Raw genomic sequence first — 22,516 nt, 5'->3', positions numbered from 1 at the left:
ACTGACCTTAAAGAACAGATGCAAAAGACGGTAAACATCTATCTAGCACACAAGGTCAAAAACAGTGGCACACGTAATCATAAAATGCACTTAACCATATGAAACTACATCGTTTATTCTGTTTTAGAATGTACACGCAATAATTTTCCTTAGCAACATAATACTTATCATGTAATAGAACTTGTGGTTCGAAAAGTTAAGAAATCTCCTTAGGTATTATAACGAAGTAAACTGCAATGTAGCTGACGCCGTAGAATCTACCCGTAATGCCGACCCGAGCCGTATGGATTCATTGCAAAGTTCTGTAGACATCACAGTTCCTGCGAAAATAGGTTGAAATTTATGACAAACGGACATCTCTAAAGACATTGTTCACCGATATAATCTGCGTATAGCTCCTACAAAGACTGCCTCAAGTCCATGTTTCACTTTAAGCTAATACGGCCTATAAAGTTTTTTTAACCCGCCAACGAATACAAGCTTGGATTGGCATTTTTTAAGTAAACGCTTTTTACTACTAGAAGTTAATCTACAACCAGCTAAATCCTGCTGTAACCGTTCAAAGAATACTGACGCTTGTCTTAAACAGCAATATTTCATTTTAAGATAAGATGCTGTTTAAATCGTCGTAGTGTTTTTTTTAGGGTTACGCGCTTACTTTTGCATTCAATAAGCATCAATGATTATGTATAGGCTGTCAAAAAAAAAAAAGTACATCGTTAAACGGGTCAGAATTGTCTGTCTAATTTTTTTTTCAGGTGTAAGTCATTCAATGTAATGAATAAATCAAGGTTAGCTTTTGTTATTGAAAGCACGAAAATGTTTAGAAAAGTGCAAAGACAATGTCGCTAGAAATTTTAAACAAGCTTACATATGCAACTTACAACCAATCGGATAAAAAATGTTTTTGGAACGGATGAAATACTTTAGTATGCTCACAGGTGGAAGACTATCAGCCAAAAAATACTAGAAAAACAGAGAAACAGCCTGACAATCTGTCACAAGCCAAATTACTAGCAAGTCAAGTGTCCACCGTATTGTAAGTTGAAACGTAGGTACGTCTTAACGGTGGAACACACAGTGAAAATGAACGAAAAAAATTTCGCGAATGGAAAAACGTGGATGCACTTTTTGGGACGATTTTTTAGAGCTACAAATAAATAGGACAATTAATATCATGATTCCGAACACTGAGCAACTGTAGAAACATGTCACGCAAGCTTACCGGACGCACTGAAATTTGTTAAATCTGTAAATTCGAATCTTGGCGATTAGAAAAAAAGTCATTCATTTTGTATAGATTTGTCAACAATTTAAATATTAGTTAATTGTATGTATATAATAATTCAAACAGTGTATTCGTGTTTTAGGACATACTGTATATACACTTTTGCGTCTTTTTTTAGCGGTACATAAGCTTATATTTACTAAAAGATGCTTTATCGATTTAAATGATTATATTATCTATTCATATTGAAAATAATTTTGTCTTTTAGGGCCGATCGAAGGGTGGAAAGAAAAGCGTTCGAAGATCCAAAAGTTGTTCTGCTCGCGCTTTAACCGTTGCGAAGCACAGTTCATTGGGATCGCCGAATTTGTAAATATCGATATCAAAACGATCAATACAGAATGATGCAATGTTATTTTAAGGCCGCTTACGTAATCTTTTGGTATAGGGCTAACCTTTGCCATCCTTACTTGTTTAACAATAAATTGAGTACCTGCTACTGCCGGCACTAGATAATCCTACTCCTAAATTATGTACAGTTTGTTCAAAATGAATAAGAAGAGGATAGTTTTGAAATACTGATTTTAGATTCAGTTCAAACTGGCTGAATAAGACCCGTCATAATCTTTCGTTTTACGTTGAACGGCTCAAATCTGGCCCATAACTTGCAGAAAAGTGTATTTTCCGAAATTCCCGCAGCTCTCAATTTTTCGATTGGATTTGATGAGGCTAGTTAGGAATCGTAGAATCCATCGTATCAAGAAAATCGTAAAATATGCCTTGTCAATAAATGCCTATTTTGGGCCCAAAATCCTCAAACTGATAGCTTGAAATGTTCGGGAGCGAGAAAATGGCGTACAGCCTTAAATCATTCAGTTTTATGAAATGATATCTGGTCAGGAATTAAATGATCGGAAGGTTTACCTAGTGTGCCTATAGGACTAACTGAATACGCACGCATGCGATGACAAGTTACTGACTGGTTACTAAGTGTACAATTCGATTTTAATTATAGTGGAGAACAACTCTAAACAATCGCTGGGAAAACGAACGAACATCAAAGAATCGTGCTCGCAGGTTTCCTTCTAACAATAACTACAGAAACAGTGAAAATCGGTAGAAGAAGTATGATTACGTACATTTTGTGACTTCCTTTCGATTTATCGCGCACCGGAGGGTCGTCATCAAGCGTACGACCGCCGCCGCCGCTGCAGTAATGAAATTAACTTGTAGGGTCTACGCAACATTGCTATATATATTGTACCAATGACATTTTCAACTGAGTATTGGAAGTAATGTTTGCACTTTCGTTCTAGGTCGCCGTGATCTTTGTGAGAAGACAGAGTTTTACTTGGACTCCATAGCGCAATTACGAACCTGAAGAGGTCGGAGGAAGACGAGAAGCAAATACGTAGACCTAAAATGCATCGTCATTTTCTAGCAGCAAACAGTATTTCAGCATCGTTCCAGCCTTCTGTCGCAGTCCCTTACCACGAAACAACGTTATCGTATAACACCATTATTAGCAGCTCTAACATATATTAATCTTGCTATAGCAGACGCCCGGTGTTTACATAGACATATGATATGCTTTCAGGGTCACTATATACAACACAGTTTGTATATTGTAACCTACGTGGATCTAGATGGCAGTTTAATAAAGCAATCAATTAATTGCCAATAATTTAATAGCAGATCAAGAAGCAAAGTGATCCGGTAGCTGATGATTGTAGTTGATTGCTATTTGCCAATACGTATGTCAAAGGGAGGTCGCAGACGATATACTAGGCTAACTCTATATTTTTAAAATAACTGGTAGCAACGATACGACAGCGCGCGGCAGGCTCGCGAGCCGGGCGTTGCCGGACAGCCGTCTATTTGATTTAGCCGTAAAACTCGATAGCTAGCTCGGGGGCTTAAGTTGTGTTTTGCATGGAGAGCTGCAGCGGGTCGTTAAGCGTATCGTACGTAATCGGCAAGTTACGTTAAGTATATCTCGCAACGAGTATCGAAAGAGCAAGAACAATGTTGGAAGATGTGGCCTGTATTCTGGATTGTCAGCGTTACGACTCGGATAAATACTATGCTATTGAGATACGGCCGTACTTATATGCAGTTTCTAAACAACGTATAGTAATTAACTATTTCTGTCTATTATTATTATTATTGAGTGAGGTTATCGAGTGTGATTGTTGACGACTTCGAAACATGTCTCGGATATTATGCAAAGAAAGAATAGCTCTCATCCATAGCATTTGCTACTTAGCATACTATTCTGGCAAATATTGCAGTAAATATGTGACAACTATAGCCGACATTAGGACAGGTCACAGGCCTAGCAGGCAAAAGCTTTGCTAATCAGCAGTTGATATCTAGTAGGTGTAAGTAGTCCGCCCTAGAACAACGCTCGAATACATATGTGACATAGCATGCTTTGCACTAGTGAGTCTAATTATACAGCCATTCCTTCTACAGTCTGTCATTTGTAACCTAAATTTCCTACGTCCAAGTTAAACCTGCTATGCTAAATCGATAAATGGTACAATATTGTAACTTAACGAAACCAGAATAAGCGAATACGAATAGAACCTAACCAGCCTCGATCATATTCAGTTAGAATTGATTTCATTTAGTCTTGTTACAGGGTATTGTCTCGCCTGTCTGTAAATACTGCATGTTTCATGCTTTAAACCATTTGTTTTGTTGGAATCTATTGTGTGCTCGGCAACGGTGCCTTTTAGCTAAAGCATCAACGGAAGCGTGGATCAGACCGGTTTGCCGGCACGAATCCCCGGTGTCGTGCTAGCCATACATACACCTTTTTTGTTCCTGCCGACAGCCCTTGGAACCATCTGTCATTGAGACATTCGAGCTGAGACGACGCCTTCTCGTGAGTGTCTTATAAGCAGTGAAACGCATCATCTAGCGAGAAATGTATGAAGGAGTTACACGTCAGAATTCGGACGAAACCAATTGATGCCTATGACCAGCCAGCAGAATATCGTGTCCGATTCTGACGTCGGAGCCTCACCATCATCACCATAAGCCAGCGCGAATTAACATTAATCATTAACGAGCGATATCTAGCCTCCGTTGGTAAAGCTTCGTAAGGGATGAATTTGTTTCAAAAAGCAGAGACCATAGTCCAACTTGTATCGCTAATGTTTTACCCGTATGCCCGGTTCTTTGTATAAATCTACACTAAAATAAAAACGGTCCTGTAAACTCCTGACGATGACGAAGACAAATAGGTGCCGGTAAGGTTTCTGGCTTCGATAGCTGGACAGTTTAAACCTCATGGGTAAGCCCCGGCAGTTGTGCATTGTCCCTAGGATATTCAATAGCAATGACGTTAGAGCCCACCGTAGGCTTTGTCAGCATATTGTTTGCCCACATGGGCAAAGGCTGTGAAACTCGATGTCGAGTCAAGCACACTGCAACTGACTTACCCTCCAGCGTACATCAACTCATTTCTGGCTGTCATCGCACTTGCAATGAGTTGACTTATGCCAGTTGCCGAATGACGCTTCCAGTAAGTACTGGACCTCCTGCGGCGAGGTGCACCGTTCAAGTGTTGGCCACTATCAAGTCACGTTAGTTGTCCTGAAACGTAAGTGGAGCCGGGAGCAGGAAGAGAGACAATAAATAAATATGGCCTATTTTGCTCAAAAGTGCAGACCGGTAACTGGTAAAGACGATATCGAGTTGGGTTTACATATTGGCCTTATAAGTACAAGTTAAAGCACAACCTTCAAACGTGTGCTATGTCGAGAACTACTAATCCTGTAAATGTATTCTATCAATAGCTTGAAGGGACTCGATAATAGGCAAGGGAAGACGGAAGAAGTTAAGCTGACAAAGTGAACTTGTAATTTCAATCAAAAATAAACGAATGAGTGCGATACAAAAAATTGTGGCTCTATCTATCCTAATAAAAAAAGCTCGTCAGCCCTCTTGTTATTGAGAAACCAACATAGAATGACATACGTAAATGACTCTAAGCAGTATCGGGCCTCACCATGGCGATAAACATAATATCGATTCATGGTGATAATATGTAAGACTGTGACTTGCTAGCTACGTAATATCTCGTTGAGGATAACAATACTTGCTTTATCTTGCCATGACATAAATCGGTCGTACAAATAGGTTCGTTAATTATATCATTATTATTAGTATCAGAACGCTGCCTCCGAACATGGCATTTTCGTTGTAGTTATCGTCCACAATTGATAACTACTCCTAATTCACTCCCGACACGCTACTGAAATTATATCTTCCTGTGGTCAATCAACTCAGACGGTATATTTTTGAACTTCACGAATGTCTACAGATGAATGTTCCCGTCACCTGCCCTGGTCAGATATCCTGATTACGTTATTTCACGTCACCGTGGGCGTGCTACACCAAGCGCACAGTGTCCCCAATTGAAGTTCAAGCCGCCGACTATTTGAAAAACTCCTCGCATCCTTCTTCCTGCTATAAACAAGCCTGTGCTTATTGAATGTGTACGGCAAATTGTCTATAGAAAAAGGTCAAAGTACCACGTCAACGAGATGACCGAAGGGTACAGAATAATCACAAGGCCAGTAAAACAATTAACCCATCACTAATATTTTCAACTAAAAAGAACTTTCAAGGCAACATTTCTTGTTTTCAACGAATAATTGCTATTTTTGTTTATTTTGTATTTATGTTTATATATATATATATATATTGTAACCAAGAAAGAACATACAATACACGCCACACGGGGCAAAATCGGTTTACAAATCGTTTAAGATTTCCAAGCAGAGCGCACTGGTCTATTTTATGCTGGTATCGTACATTACATTCGTAAATTAGCTCTATGTTAATTGATCAGAAAAAATACTGTATACCGTCGAATTATTTATGAGGAATTAGGTTTTGCATAAAAGCTCCAGTCCAGTCTTTGTGCTATTAAATAGATGGGACTTGTCCCTCAATATCACCAATCATGCTTGATTTGTGTTTATGCAAACAAAAACTCATAATTCAATAGCGATACAGCAACTCGTTTACAGACGATAGGTAATACGTTTGCGGCATAAACGCAAAGGGAACATAAAAAAAAACTCGTGTTGTCTACGGTGGTGCTTGAACTATATCTCGTAAAATCAGTGTCGTTTGATGGGACGTTGTCCTCAATTGAAACGAGCCTTTTTCATGAACTCCAGTCCAGCCAAATGTAATAAGAGATATGGTACTTCATTATGTACTATACTTTTATGGCACCATCATCCGATATCACATATCAGTACCTTATGAAGGGTAGCGGAAGCACATTTTTATGCCGTCATTCCCGTGGGCTAGTATAATATCGCTGGTTGCCGTTCTGATGGCTTATGTAATAGAACGGCTTATATCATGTCGTCCTTCTACGGTCTGTCACAAGAATTATTACCGGATGGCTCGGATTTCAGCCTTGCAAAGCCTAACTCCCTCCTTGGACCTCGTAATTTGTCTGGCTTGTAGAGTCAAGACACTGCTGCGTATTGGCGTAATAGATTTGAGCTGCCCTCGATATTTATTACGTGGGTTCAATATGTTTATCCAAGCTGCCTTGTAGGCATGTGCTACCTAGGTTATCGAATTTTATAGTAAAAGAAGTATCTGACAGCACCTGTCGAGCTTATGTGAAGTAAATCAATTATCTGGCAGTAAGCAGTCCAGATCTCTATTATAGTTTTCAAGAGATACACGTCCTTAGTGCGTGAAGTAGATCAAAGCTTGAACTCTACGCACCGTCAAATTTTTATGCAGTGATCCTACAATATGATAAAACCTAATCCAATAACGGTACCAAAAAATGTATATTTTTAGAGTGCATCTGGTGAATTCGCCCACTATGCCAGTTATGATGTGCTCCAGTTAATATTCCCACGTTACAAAAAATTGTTTGTTACGTGTCGAGAAAAAACTTTAGCTTCAGAAAATGACAATTCAATTAGCAACTTGACTCACTATAGAATGAGTAATTAAGACTGCTAAAATCTACAGTTTTTTTTGGATAGCTTATTTATGATGACTATACCTTATAAATCCTTATAATCCTGTATTTTCCATGGGAAAAATAGGTCATATTACATAGATCGTACATAAAAAAAACAGTCGCCTAGCTCTGTTAATTAAAGTATTATGATGTTTTTGACAATGTGACGCTGCAAATAAGGTAACCTACTTAACGATTTTAAACAAAGGATGAATTATAGCTCAAATTGGCGGAGCAATACCTTTGCTCTGTTCTCCGCTGTTGCGAAAAAAAGGGCAACATAAATGTCATGCTTCCCTTAAGTGCGAATTAAAGTTGCCCAGAAAAATGGCGGCGTGCTACATCGCAGTGATAAAACAATTGTCAAGAGCAAATTCCACCAAGGAAAGGCTTATTATGAGTGTCCGGAAGCACTCGGTGCTGACAAATTTGAAACACACCAGGTTCATCGCTGGCTGAAATGGAGCCGTCCTGTATAGTCCTACGAGCGTGATTTGCACGAAATTTAGGACTGATTTGTTATAGTAGGTTGTCGGAAGACCAGCCCACGTTAGTCCCATTGTTCTGTTCATCACCGAACCAATTCAATCAACATCTAGTAGAGTTGTCATTATAGAGCTGCTCCATTTCTACAGTGACAACGGTACCGTTTATTCGGACCCGAAATATTCGTATACTGTCAAAGTTTGAAATCTCCGACCGTTGATATGGAAGCTGCATATTTATTATCTAGCTGTCGATACGGTAGCTTGTACGGCCAAGCCTTTGGTAGAAAGAGACCAGGGTCATTGCTTCAAGTCCCGCCAACGACACATACTACACAACCTGTATGAACAAAGAAAGTTATTTATTTACAATTTAGTTGATATTATATTTAATATACCTCGTTTTATTATCATATAGACAACTTACCGTTTGTAGACGACGCTCCGTCCTGATCGCATGGAGCACCATTGTATTTCCAGCTAAAGTAAGCAAACTAAGTGTGTACAGCCCGACGCCAAGTAACACTTGCTGAAATGTGCTACCATCTTCAGAGGGGGCAGACACCATCTCCCAGTCGAGACCGTCCGAACTTCCGTATGCTCGCGAGCCACTCTGCTCCATGTTTTGCCCAACCGTGACGACACTTTCGGTGGAGTTCCACGCTTCGGTTTCAAAGAAGCTAGTTCCATGAGGGGTCGTATTGCTTTTTTGTACACCACTCTGTAATCCCGCCTCCTGCCATGTGATCATCGTGTCCGCTTCGTACGTGTACGTTGTGACCTCATCAAATACTGTGTATAAGGTAGTGTTTGGCAGTATTAACAGTGGCGGCAACTGAGTGCCTGAAAGGGCGGTAGGCGTATTCAATGGGAGTGTCTGGGTCGAGGGATACGTCATTGACACTCCGCCTACCGGCAGGTCCGCCCACTGCCATACCGATAACAGATACACGATAGGCATCAGAGCCATTCTGGTGGCTGCTAATAGTGGTGGTGACTGTAAAAACATTGTTACATGCTGTAGTACTGACTTTTCGTTAGCTTCGAGAATAATGCGATGGTGTTGAAAAGACAACAAAGAAACAACAGCGGCAACAACAACAACGACGGCGTCGATAATAACGGCTGACAGCTAAATCTTGCTCACTGATTAAGTTACTACTGCTACAAGCTAAATCACTGCCATGTAGCAGACACCGTGCCCGGAGCCGTTCGTTAATCATCGAACGGGCCGAGACGGATATATCTCCGGGGCCTTGCTTAACGCAAGGTCTCGCATTAGACAGTTTTTTTTTTTTTTTTTTTCTTTTATAACGTTCAGAGCAATTAAAATTTGTTAGAAAGCAATATGTTGCATAATTCACCTTGAACGCTACCACGCACACTCTAAAACCTGCAATCCCACCACATAGCAGATTGCAACAAAGCAACTCACGAAATTTGCTCACTGAAACCAATCACTAATCCATTTGTTTAGGATCAACAATCTTCGTTAAGTTATATCAAGTAACTGAATTGAACCAACTAGTAGCATCACAGTAGAAGAAGTTGCAAACTTCATCGCCGATATTCTATCCGATCTTTAGAGTATCCGTGATGCTTGACTGACGTGAGTAACGCACTTGACAGCTGGGATTTCCTTTGCCGTGCAGCAGTAGACATAAACCCTGTTAGTTGCTATCCCTGGACACTTCGGCACATCATCATGTTGTTTCTTTACTTACGCAAGTCATTTGTAAAACTTCTAATGTAGCTGTTATCGTCGTTACCGCGTAATCGTTACCTTTGTCGTCACATACACACACACACAAAGACAGACAGGCACATGTTGCGCACACGTCAACAAGTACAGAAAAACAGCTGGCCCAGACCAATAGCTACAAAGGTATACTACACCGTGCACCGTATACCGTTGTGCGTATCGCGCGCAAACATCGCTTTCTCCGAGAACGTGCAATTCTGAGGAAGAGAGGGGCAATGGGAGAGGGTCTTCTACCGTGGAGAGGGAGCGCAAGTCTACGGTCGACAGCGGGGACCTGCTTCGGTTTACAAAAAATGAACGGGCGTACGGACCAACAAAGGGGGAGAGGGAGAATCAGGACTGAGCGCGGGACGAGGTGAAGCACGATGAAAATGAGCGCCATTGCAAAAACCACAACAAGCTAATACAAGGCGGATTAAACAACTCCTAGCCAAAGGAACTTATCGCGACCTCTAGGGAAGACAGCCAAGGCGGCTGCCGCTGCTGCTTGTGTAGCTGGTGGACAATGGATATGCCTACGTACGGTAGCTTTAGTGATCGGAATACGTATTAGGTATGCCACAGCAAGCCCCGCGGAATTTAGTATGCGAGAATTTGCGCTTCTCTTCGTTTTTAAATCGAGGATGATTCGTCGAAACAAAATTATTGATGTATAGCGCATCGCCTACATACTATCTATGTACATCTACAATGTCAGAAACGTCAAAAATAAATGAAGTAATAATAATAACTGGAAACGCCATAGTGCCTTATACCGTTTTCCGCCAAAGAGCATTGCTAAACCTCGAGCACATCCATTTATCACCTTCGTCAAAGTATATACACGAGCAGCCATAGCCTGCTGCTATTTCGGTGTAACAAATAATTATGAGGCAAACTTATATCGCAGTAGCAAAGCTAACTGATTAATCACTTTAGCAGATTATATAAGAACTATTAAGTGTTTCTGCCACTCGCCAAAAGTCAGTTCTGTTGGTCTACTTCTGTTTCGCTCGGCGTCATGGAACGACATTATAGAACCACGGGTAGACACTATTACCAATTGCTGCTAGGTACAAATATTATACATACATCAACAATCACAACTCAGAGGGAGTCCGCCCTGGTCACTCATATCAACGGTGATAATCACTGTGAAAACGTTTTGCCCAGTAGGCCTTTTTAGCATTTAATAGTTCATACCATTATTCGATAATTTAGATGCTGTTTAGACAACACATAGTAAGTAACATTACCTTTTTTTTGTTAGGATACGAAGTAAGGCGTATACTGAAATGTAGGAAAGCGTTTGCATCAGTACTAAACGATCATATCTCTATCGTGCTATCTCCCTCAGTGCCTTGAAAAAGCGACGCAACCTACTGAGGGTAAGCGTAAATGCCATAGGGTGAATCGCAGCAGTCGTACGTGAACGGGGATCATGTGCCTTGAATTTAGAAAGCCAGTCTAAAACATAGAACTCTTCGTCTGTCCGTGTTCCTAATCAAAGCTTTTGTAGAAGCACTAAACCTGGAGATATGACATGTTTACCATTCCAGACAGAGAGTATTACGTACTAATGTGTTAGTGCGGGGTAGTGACCTAGTAGGTCCGTTATCTTTGGAACTAGCTGGCGACTGAAACGAAAATATCTAGTTCCAAGCACCACGTGTTAATATAATTGAATTTTTTTTCTTTACCAAACAGCTAATTGGTTGTTTATATAAAACAGACGAAGCAGCTTTGCTTTAATGAGCAGCAGTTATTTTGGGCTTTACAATTCTAAGTACTGTATCCCGTCTTAAGGCTGGCAATTATTTACGCTGTACGGTTTGTCTGCATATACTATAAATACATTCAATAACTGCAGCATCTCGGTCTATGTTGCATTGAGAACATTATAGTACCACAAGGCTGAATGAATTCACAATAGCAGACCATTGATGGTAACAGTTTTATATGCTCGTACGTATGCTGCTGACGTCGAGGGAACGCTTTACTCCAAACATCGCGGTTAAAGTCATATGCTGTATCTAAAGCCATTTGTTTGCACTTTTCAAACTTTGCCCGCTTTAGGGAATATTCTATGTAATATTGCACCTTAAATGTTATTTCCTCTGATTATGTCTGCGCGGACGTTTTACAAACCTCCATTCCGGCTAAAAACAAAGGACGCGACTATATATATTCATAGTAATTATATATATATATATTATTTGTATTTGTTAGAGTTCGCTATATTTTACTAAGCTGAACTGATATTTGTATTATTTTATTATTACCCAAATGGGATTGATAACTGTGCTAAAAGACCACGTAACAGCCACGTAGCTATAACAGCCACGCCGACGTCTAACGGAGTATAAATTTGCTCTCGTCTAAGAAATTTGAAAGTTACAAAAAGAAGTTTGCACCTTTGTCACTGCTATCAGTAGTCGACAGATTATACGGTCTATCAAATGCACATACATACTGTACGTTTCGATTATCTTCACCGACAAGTACGCATATATGCCTGCGTGGAAAAAAGTTATATATATATATATATATATATATATATATATATATATATATATATATATATATATACTTTTTTCTTTTTTCGTAATTTACCACTTCTAATTATTATACGTTTATAAACAAGTCCTCGGAGTCTCCGCTTTTTATGTACAGCATACCCATAAAAAGTTCACTGGAATAGGAACCATTGTGGAACCAATGTGAAGTTTCTCTGAGAAGCCGTTGCAGTTATTGATAATTATAATAATGCCTTACTTTTTAAGTATCAACAGCTGCTAATAATTTTTGCGAACGTATATATATACTCTTAAAGATGTTAGATCTAAAAATCCTCTTCACACTTTTGTAAAGCGCGATAGTACATTGTCGTTTCTTGGACTTGTTCAGTGTGTTAGCTTTACATCAGATGCACGCGGTTCAGACATATTCAGCGATACTGAAGGTAACTGAAAGAAAGAAAGCAAGCAAAAATAGTTTATAGAAAGCTGAGTCCGTTCAGAAGATTCAGAGATAGTTCATGGAATATAGCATACTATTTATTAAGAACATATGTAAATGCTTATTAGTCATTAAAGCTGTACATCGTATAATTTCTAGTATAATAAGCCATTCCACCAGTAAAATATATTCTTTCAAGTCAGATTGGTTCTATTTTGTCAAAAAAGCACAATTATCATGGACAAAGACAAATTACCTAACACAGTAAATTCACTTAATTTAACAATTCTAATACTGTAGAGTACCTTCACATTGTCTAGGCAAACATGTGTGTATATATCTATCGGACTTTAGTTATTCAAACAGATGTTATAATTAGCCCGTAGCTGACTTTAGCTAGATGCAGACTAAAGTATTTGGAGGCTTTACACCTTAATATACGAGCATATCTAGGTAGTCTGTAGTATCGTGTAGTACTGAAACAGAAGTAAGGGCTATGAGTTCACTATTGATGTTGCAGTTTCGTGTCAACCACCAATTAAATCGGGCCTTTGCACGAGTAGCAGCAGACAAATGAGCTTGCCAGGCTTTGCAATAATATGTATATTGCATTCGGGGAGATTTTATTTTTAAATAAACTGATATACAAATTTGCTCACGAAGCAACAGAAGATAGGATTAGTTTAAAATGAAAATAAACGTTTTCAAACCAGTTACATATCTAGCTCTTGAAAATATTGACAGAAATCAATCGAAGCCTAGGATGGCTTATCGCATTGAGTACTTTAAAAAACCGTGCGTACAGTCGAACCTAATCTTGCCATTGTTGTGCCTAACCTAGACTTGTGTTCTGTCTACCAGTTAGGTGGCGGTATGCCTGTTCTTGTGAGAACTGTTTTACATGAGAAGAACATGCCGTGCGCACCCTGCAACAGTAATTAACATTATTAGGTTTTCGTTTTCGCTTAAGCTTTCTGCGCGATCCAAAACCGTGAGTCCTAGCTTTATGTAACCGACTACATGTAAAACCCTACATTTATACCCACAATATGCTCAAGAGTATCACAGGACGTTGTCGTCTTATCTTATTAGGTAGGTTTGATGAAAGGGTGAGCTTCTATCGAAAGAGAAAGGTGCGTTTGCAACAATAGCGGGCGTTACCTACTTCTTCAAGGAAAAAATTCATAGTGAATGAGATTCGCATAATCTATTCTAAGTCACCGACAGAGCTCGTGACATGATCTTTACTACGTGATATTCAAGGAGAATGGTATAGACTCCGAGAGCGTTAAAGTTTCATGTATAGCAAGTTGCTTTATTCACACAAATTGTGTGCCATTTACGTGTCGTTGACCCGAAGCAGCTGCTCTTCGTTTCATTATGCCAAATTCTCGGCTATTGAAACTATTCGTGTGACTCACATGACGTCCAAATCAAAGAGCTCTTATGGCTTTTTACTGCCCCGAGAAATGTAAGTCGGAAGATTTAGAAGCTTACTTTAGACCCCGAGAGATCAATGGGATTTTCAGAAAAGCTTTCGTCTTCTAAAAAAATCGCTTCAGATTTAAGAAATACTTATCACTTATATGTGCGTTTGGTTTACTTTGACCCTTGATACATAGTTCCGCGGCTTTTTCGGGCAAGAGCGCGATGTCAAGTTTTGCAGGAAACTTAATTTACTTTTGCACGCCACTAAATAAAAAAAATATTGATAAAGTGCCCCTCTTTCGTCAGCTAACGGCCGACCCGTGATCGGGTCCGTGACTCCACATTTACCAGCTGATATGGATGCCATAGGCCACAAATTTTCAAAAAATCACATCCATGCTTTGTACTTCGAAAGCCCTGCGAACTAAGTAAAAAATCATTACAAGTGGTGCTAATGCTGTGAAAAGTTTCTGGGAACTAAACTGTAAATTTTTTCCCGAATGTACAAGGGTGCTAAGAAACCTGGACCCCCTCAGAATAATTTTGGAGCTTTGGAGTCTATTTAAACACAGAAGCCGTAAGGCCTTGTCGCCACGCAATCCCTAAATATCTATCGCTCCTAATAAAAACTTGACCGTAAAGACACGTTCTCTATTTGAAAGATCCTGCCAAACATCTGCTCACGCGGATACCTAGACTCTAGCTTATGAGATAACCAAAACTTGCCTATAACACTTCCCCCATTATCGCCTCAGCCATCACTGGGACTGAATTAACTCTTTTTCGATTTTTAAATTTGGTAAGCTGTACGGTATAAGTTGATGCTCAGAAATTCTACTGTTACTAAAAAGTATTAATTATCAAAAAGTTGTAAAGAGATTTTGTCACTCTATCGACTAAAATTAGCCAGACTGCTGGGAGAACACGCTGTGGGTTTGTCACTACGGCGATGCTACTGCTTGTACCGCATTTCTTGCTGAAAAACTCGCCATCTTTATTCTCTCAACCCCTGTATTAGCCGGATCCAGGTTCCTGTTATTTTTCTGTGACTCTAAGCTCAAGAATAACCCTAACAAAAAAAGGCTTTAACGAAATCGAGAAACCTCAAGTAAAATGAAAGCATACTTCGAGCCAATTCTTAGAATTGAGTTCGAAAACTATTTAATATTAACTTTCGAAAACAACGGTGCCATACATGCAGCGGTTCCAACGAAAGTTAGTGGAAGATTTGAACAATTCGGGCAAGTTCGACTGGTACAATGCCAAATTCTTAAGAAACATTTTTAACCCAATGCCATACAATATCACTACCTGATGTACATTTATCTCCCTCGGCTTAATGCATAAGTTAAAAGTATGGTCGTTTTCAATAGATAAAAGAATTTGCGTAAGATCAGTGTTCAATTTCAAGATGGCTTTCGTTTGTAGCCTCTTGAGGATTGCCTTACTACGATTAAGTATTCTACATGCTAGTTTTGAAAAAGTGTATCAAATAGTCACAAATACAAAGCTAACATTTCCGGTACGATACCTACTAAATTTAGAAACATGAGGTAGTCTAGGTTATGTAGACACTATGTGCTTAACCGTTTGGCACGGTGCCCAACGGGACTATTGGATACAAAGCTATTATTTACGTTTTTAAGATTTGCTATACAAAGAAATTGTTACAAAAGTCAAATGTTACGATTTATATTTGATTGAATCAAAAAGCATCATAACACATTTAGTTCTGTGCAAGCTTCAAGAATGAGATAGGATCTTTTGGGTAGAAAGAAGTTAACAAACAAACAAAGTGCGTCTACTTGAGAGGAAATAGTACCTAATAAAAGTCCTAAGCATCACGTTATGATGTCGAGCAATGGGTTCTGTGATATTAACATTAAAGCTTAATTTTGCATGGTCTTATCAAAGGTGACTTGTTGGGTATATAGGTAGTCCATAAGTGGTATCTTCAGGAACTGTTTCCGAAATCCGGCACTTGTGTGTAGATATATCTATTTTAACTGCTTGCTATTGGCGGTTTCGTTACGAGTTGCAACGCACAGGTTAAAGTCAGCAACATATACTTCGTATATTTCTCGTGAACATAGCTAAGGTCAGGAACAACAAATCGCTTCTCCTTTTATTCCTGCCCTCCTCGTATAAATATTATTCAAAACGTATGCTGTATACGCTCACATTAACCAAGGAATGTCAATGGCTGCCGGTTAAATTAAAGATCTTTCATTCCGTTCGTGGTACGCCAGGTTCGTCCGTAGCTTTGTCAGACGAGCGATTGTTATACTACTTCGACCTGCTTTCGGTTTTAATGCGATGCTTTTAGAGTGACCTAAATTATGGCATCCCAGACCAAACACTTTTCGAATAGCCATGGCGGCAGTGTCGCTCCATCTATGCGAAGAGTTAGCCGATGGACCCATCAGATTCTTATCACAAATCGCTGCGGCTGACTGCAGATGGTTAAAGGTCGCATTATTCATTCTCGTATGCCATCAAATTCGAAGTCAGCATTTCTTCATGCGTTCTTAGTCTTGCCTGTGGTCCTTTTTCGTATCACTTCTAGCGTTTCTTAACGATCGCGCGGTCCAGGATTGTTTATGAAATCGTTTGCTAAGCTTTTAGCATAAAGTTTTCGAGGTGGTAATTCTAGTACTCTTGAGGTACCTTTTAAAGTGTTCTGTGAAGAAGATTTCATAAGCTTCTTAACCTCAGTGATAGAAACCAAGTAGGTGTATTCTGCAAAGCCGGCCGCCAATCGAACACGGAGTCCACTAGGAAACAAGTAAAGGTAGGCTGCAAGAGCTTTTAGAGTCTAATATTCAGGGAATTCTTCCGATACAATTTTGTGCTTCCTGGTGGAGACTATTATTCGGAAGATCTCGACGATGTGTTAGTTTCTAACATATACTCTGCTTTGTTCTTAAGTACCAATTTTATGAAATAATCGCTGAACGGCGTTCCTAACAGCTCCAAATTTTATGGAGTGGGCGTCTTTTTTTCTGATTCGATAAACGGCTTTTCTCTTAAAATGAACGCACCCTGTACAACAAAATCATTACAACCAGACGCCACCTAGAGTTTTTGGACTTTCTTTACGCTTTGCAATACTGACTCCACATAGCCCCTCAAATTACCATCTTGCAACTAATATGGATGGAACACTCAAGTTAGGTATTCTGGGCCGCAGGCGTCCCTTTGTTGAGCGCCATATCTAGAAGAAAGTACCTTCTAGCACACACGAAGTTCGCTAGGGAGACGTCACATCAGTGCATTCTGGTAGTTTCCAATTTTAAGTCTCGTGCGAGACAATTAAAGACATTCAAGGAAGATTCTAATGGAACGTACTGCGACTTCATAGCTGTGTTGGGGCCGTAAGACTGATGTTTAGCGTCATGTGCCTATGAAATGCTAGATCTCTCACCGTGTTCAACCCATGACTATTGGTTGAGCTATTCCACCCTTTTTCTGAGTAGCAACAATAGCCTTCATCAAAAGTCTTCAGCAGAAAATTTGGAACGTGGTTGTTTACTACAAGCCTATAAAAGCTTATTAGTGATTGCAAGGGCAGATTGGTAGATCTATCGGTACCTTGCTGGTTTGCAGAATGCCGGACTTCAAGCTATTTGAGCCTCCCCTTAAAATGTTAGGAAGGCTCCATATACAAGACAAATCTACTTCATTGAAAAAGAAACTCAAGCAGGCATTCCAAAGCATTACAGGCAGAAACACTCTGTAGAAGGCATTGTTAACAACATAGACAATGTGTGAATTTCATGCGATTAAATTGAGTCATATTTGCATAGATTGTTCGATTACAAATCGAAAATGTCTTTGATGGTGCTGCTATTCCTAAGCTGTTTTATGATTCTGTAACAATTCTGCTCTAACACGCCGAAAACTTAACGTAACAACGATGCACGTGGTATATTGCACCTGTTAGCTACTTTCATCATAAATATATTCCCTAGTTGTTTTAAAAGCCCAATATCTTTCCCCTAGAGCGTGCCCAAACATGAACACGACACTGTAGTATTACGTACGGTATAACATGTGACATATAACAAAAGGTACATTTGACTCTATGAAATTGCAAATGTTCGATTGATAAATTTTTGTAATTAAACACCTTCTTTCTTAGGGAAATCTTGTCATCGAGTTATGGATCTTGATTTCGTCTATATACATTTTGTGGACCGGATAAGTAAACTTCGATACTTCCAGCAAACACAGTATATAAAAGCGGACTTACCGCCACAAAATTTGAATTAGTAAAGAAAATTACTGTCAACCGGCCTGATGAATACGGGAATGAACGAGCTTTCACACAAACAGCCATTAAGCTTAATCACAAATATCCGATCAGCAGTAAGCTAGTGTTCGAAAGCCGATCATGAAGACTGACATTTCACACAATAATGTTTCTTGATTGCGTCAATGGAGGGTACAAGAGAAGTTCAAATAGGCACCGTGCAACGAGGAATGACAACGTCTAGCGAGCGCTGTATGTCAGCTGGTCGGAAAATCCGTTAACGGTTAGACATGTGTGTATCTCGATAAGATAGAAGGTAATCTCTTTGCTTGTCCTTTCAAATTTGCTGAGCGTTGTCTTCTTGTACATTAAAAAGGCAGTCGATTCGCTCAAGATCCAGGGCAATGATCAACTAATATTTTTTTTTAATTTTCACTTGACGCAATAATAAACAGCACTCAGCAAAAAAGTGATTATATAGAGTTCTGACTGTCTGACAAGGTAATAGAACGGCATTGAGTGAACTGCATTAGGTATTCGTAGTACGAGTAACGCGTAAAAAAGTGGTGACTAATTTATTAGCCTTGCTGATAACTAAAAAAGATGGCCGAACAAAATTTATATGCATTATTAACATATGGAACATTTAACAATTCTTCGAAGTTGTTTCCAAACGTGTCTCAGCAAATCTTAATGTAGCCAGGTCAAAGATACCTTACGAAACTGCGGTTATAAAAACAGTGTTTTGTATGTGCCTCGACCAAGATTTCATTTATTTTTTCCGACGCACGCGGTCAGTTTCAATGTATGAACAAAGTTTCGGAATCATTTCTCCACATCAAGAAATTATCCAAACTTTAGGGTTTAGACGGGGTAGATCTTGCTGGATCCATTTGGGTGTACACTTACGAAAGGGTGCAGTTTCAATATGCCATGGCAAAGATTTACAAGCACTGAAATTTCAACCATCTATTGCCGTATGTATGTTCATAATAACTATGGCAACTTGTTCAATGAGAACTCAGGTCCACTTAATCATTCCCTTCGCAGAATGTCGAGCAGTGCTTGTTCAGCACTGCAGTCAGTCCACCGGTTCTCATTAAACTGCTTGCGTTCATATCAGTCGCAATAGCGTTGAGCGTCCAGAAACACAACTGCATGCCGCAATCAATCTATGCAAAACAAACGGAAGTAGAGCATTATCCAAATGTGGGCTAAGAGAGAAACAATGGTTCTTGAGAAATTTGTTCTTTTCTATGATTTTGCTTGAGGTTGAGGGTTTCTGAACCATACTCTAAGGTGTAGCTCAACAGATTGCCCTTTCCAGTAGAAAACAAATTAAACCTACTGAGATATTTAAAACTAACAAGCTTCAAATATAATGCAGGTTAGAGCTTCTTTTTTTAGAGAAACCTAGCTCACAAAATATATATTGAAAAATTCGCAAACGAAGCTTAGGTTTCACACACAATATAATTTTCAAGTTCTTTCGACTTTTCTTAGGCGTTCGAGTTGCTTCAGGCTTCTTTAGTTTTACTTCACGGCTTCAGTTTTAATTTTATGATATTCTAAATTTTTATCTGTAAATATCTATGAGTGGATCTATGAAGAGAACCATATACACTTAAAGACATCAGCATAGTATAATTAAGGTATCAAAAGGCGCTCAAAAATGTTATTTTTTAACCGTCTTAGCTTGATACAAATTATTAAATGAAACGAGCAGCAGCTACATCGATTAAATAGTATATCAGATGTCTCTTTCCCGCAATGGTAAAAGAATACGCAAAGCTATCTTTAAAAAACTTTTTCCCATATATGGTATAATTGTTCGCTGATTCCATTGAATTGTTCTGATTCTGCACCTATTCTTATTTACCATATTACACATTGACTTTTTCGCGCACGTTGGCATAATTATTAGATTGTATAACATTGCTTGTATAACACCACGTAGGAAATAGAACAGGTCAGCTGATGCCACGGTTAGCTTCTGCTAAAGTACGCAACAATACAAAGAAAGTGATAAATTGTCGTGTAAGAGCGAGCACATCTTTGCAATCGGAAGACCATTCTATATTAATACAAGACCATACAATTTCCATTGATCTTTTTAAGCTAACTTAAGTAGTGTAATAAGTAGTCTAGCTCCGTTGTAGTTGAGCGCAATACAAATTCTAATCACCGACCAACTAATCGAATGGACCCCGGAAATTCGCTGAAAATATCTGGGAAAATATCGTCACCTATACTCTAAACAGACCGAATACCAAATTGGGTCCTAACGTCGATTATTTTATCTTTTTCTGGTATCTCTAAAGTTATATCCTTCTTCTGTCTTTTTATTTGATCCTGTTGATAATATCTTTCTATTAGCTAACAGCTTATGACGACGAGAAAGCCATGTACCGTAAAGATGCAAGTGTGTCCGGATTTTACAGGTCTCGCCCATAATGACAACAGAATCGCTCGCATAACTTGCTTGGTACGGTCAGCCTGTAGATACAAGGTTGTACGTGTAAAATCATGAAAACTTTCAAGATGTAAAATATTTCACGGCCGAGCCAAGAGAGATTCTTTGATTAGTCTATTCAGAGTCAGCGGACGGCGACAAAAAAGGACTTGGATTCAGCTGTTGAAACCCTAAATCCAAATAGATCCTGTTACGCCTTGAACTCTAGATGGCATGCACTCTTGTACATCTGAAATGGGAACAAAGGTTTAGCGAGTTTTAGCACATTGCCTAGAACGTTGTTAGCATTCCGACTACTATGGTGGCTTTTTGTTGCAGCATTCGAGGAGTTACACATCACAGTGGGTCGCTGCGTTGTCCATTTAATCATTGGCTCTATGTTAAGCTACCCAAGGCTCGGTAAGCTTTAGTTAGGCAACGTGGTGTTTGTTGGATGAAGCATTTTTCGGTTTAAGTGCTATTAATTGGTACCAAAGGGCATGAGACAAATCACGAGGGCACGAAACTATTTTTTTTAAATAAAATACTCCACAGTCTACAATTTATAGATATTTCAGGTGATTGCGCTAAAGCAAGGCTTGGTCTACTGAAGGCCTCTTGCAGCAGATACAAAGCAGCCATACTACTGTGAAATTTCACGAAACTGTCAAACTACGAGCTATTTAAAGTTATGATGAGGCCCTGTCAAAATTAATACGTTTGGTTATATAGAAGATAACACTTATGGGACTGCCAAACATCTCACAAAAAAGGCAAAGAGACGTTGAATCTTACATAAAATTATCACCAGAGTTATCCGATGGAAATAGGGAGAATTATATTTAACGATTTTTTGCGACATAAAAGCAACACTTTGTGGAAGAAATCTTACACACGTATTCCGAAGTAGTAGAAAATGACTTCTAAACGTTACAAAAGCTTGCTATAGGCCGTTGTAAAATACCTTTTCTTTTTATGGAAACAAAATCTCATCATCGCGAAAACGTCATTGAAATTGTGCTATCTCTATAACGATGCCTTTTGTGTCTTATCTCAGATTGCTTTTCCTTCGCTATGGCCGTATAATTTTAATAACCTAAGGTATAAACGTTTGGCTAACCGCGGATTATTTGCATTAAATAAAAAATATATTGTATGACAGTTTAACTCAATGAAGGTGTCCTTGATATTCTTTGACAGTTTGCAAGAACTGACCGCATATTAATAGTTCTAAATGCATGGATCACGTTCTTGTTATGGCCCTGAGTACAATAGATAAGAACACATTGTTGTTATGTTAAACGATCATCTTTTTATTTCCGCTCTGTACATCACCCATCTGTGTTCTGTTTATCTATTCTCTCTGTCCTTTCGGTTTCGTTCGGTCTTTATCTGTTACATTATTCGGCGCCAGTGTACTCGCTCACTTAGTTTCACCTCCAATGAAATTTTTATCCTCACCCAAATTAGTTAACCGCCACACCAACGAATAACTATTATCCAATAACAATAATAATATTCGTAATTAGATTGATGTTTGTGTCCTTTTACTTCATCTGCTAGCTTCTCTGATTAGACGTTGCAGTGCAGGGTAGCATCTTAGAGCAGTGCAGGCGCTTGTCGTCAAAGGCTAATTCTAAGGAATCTTTTTATAGTTCATTACCTACCCGTTTCAGCATCTATTTCATCACTATCGTAGCATTTGCTATGTTAAATTACGTCGCCACCGTTCTCGTATCGTCAATTCAGCACTACTGCGTAACTAAGTTCTATTCTCTGATGCGAATTTTTTTGCTGTACATAAATTAAAGCATGCACTTTACAGTCACCATCGAAATATTTTACGCGGGCTTAATAGTTGGAATTTTGAGTAGAGTAAACAAAACATCCCGTCACTGAACCCTTTTGTGTGTGTCGTTAAGAAATAATGACACACAATTCGAATATATGGATAACCTG

At 39.1% G+C, this 22,516-nt stretch overlaps 1 protein-coding gene and 2 long non-coding RNA genes across 4 annotated transcripts in view; 2 read left to right on the top strand and 1 right to left on the bottom strand.

The window, feature by feature from the left end:
• LOC147757781 (uncharacterized) overlaps positions 1-2,370 on the top strand; it is a 44,604-nt gene extending 42,234 nt beyond the window's left edge. The window contains exon 3 of the long non-coding RNA XR_015322225.1: positions 1,497-2,370. This is a non-coding gene — a long non-coding RNA (uncharacterized LOC147757781). The remainder of the gene's footprint in view (positions 1-1,496) is intronic.
• LOC111245672 (histamine H1 receptor-like) overlaps positions 1-18,238 on the bottom strand; it is a 156,417-nt gene extending 138,179 nt beyond the window's left edge. The window contains exons 1-2 of the mRNA XM_022794322.2: positions 18,106-18,238; positions 8,154-8,723 (exon numbers count right to left, since the gene is read on the bottom strand). Of these exons, the coding sequence (XP_022650057.2) occupies positions 8,154-8,723; positions 18,106-18,192 (657 nt within the window). The 5' untranslated portion in view covers positions 18,193-18,238. The remainder of the gene's footprint in view (positions 1-8,153; positions 8,724-18,105) is intronic.
• A 66-nt stretch (positions 18,239-18,304) lies between these two features.
• LOC147757780 (uncharacterized) lies at positions 18,305-21,729 on the top strand. 2 transcript variants are annotated; one of them, XR_015322226.1, is made up of 3 exons: positions 18,305-18,421; positions 20,897-20,977; positions 21,136-21,729. It is a non-coding gene; the product is annotated as an uncharacterized LOC147757780 (long non-coding RNA). The 2 variants fall into 2 exon arrangements; XR_015322227.1 differs by having other exon boundaries at positions 21,127-21,729.
• Positions 21,730-22,516: the final 787 nt, after the last annotated feature.

This window comes from Varroa destructor, unplaced genomic scaffold, assembly GCF_002443255.2.
Source record: "Varroa destructor unplaced genomic scaffold, Vdes_3.0 BEIS01000002.1, whole genome shotgun sequence".
NCBI lineage: Eukaryota > Metazoa > Arthropoda > Arachnida > Mesostigmata > Varroidae > Varroa > Varroa destructor.
The sequence above is the reverse complement of the archived record's forward strand: the minus strand, read 5'-3'. Positions and strand labels throughout refer to the sequence as shown.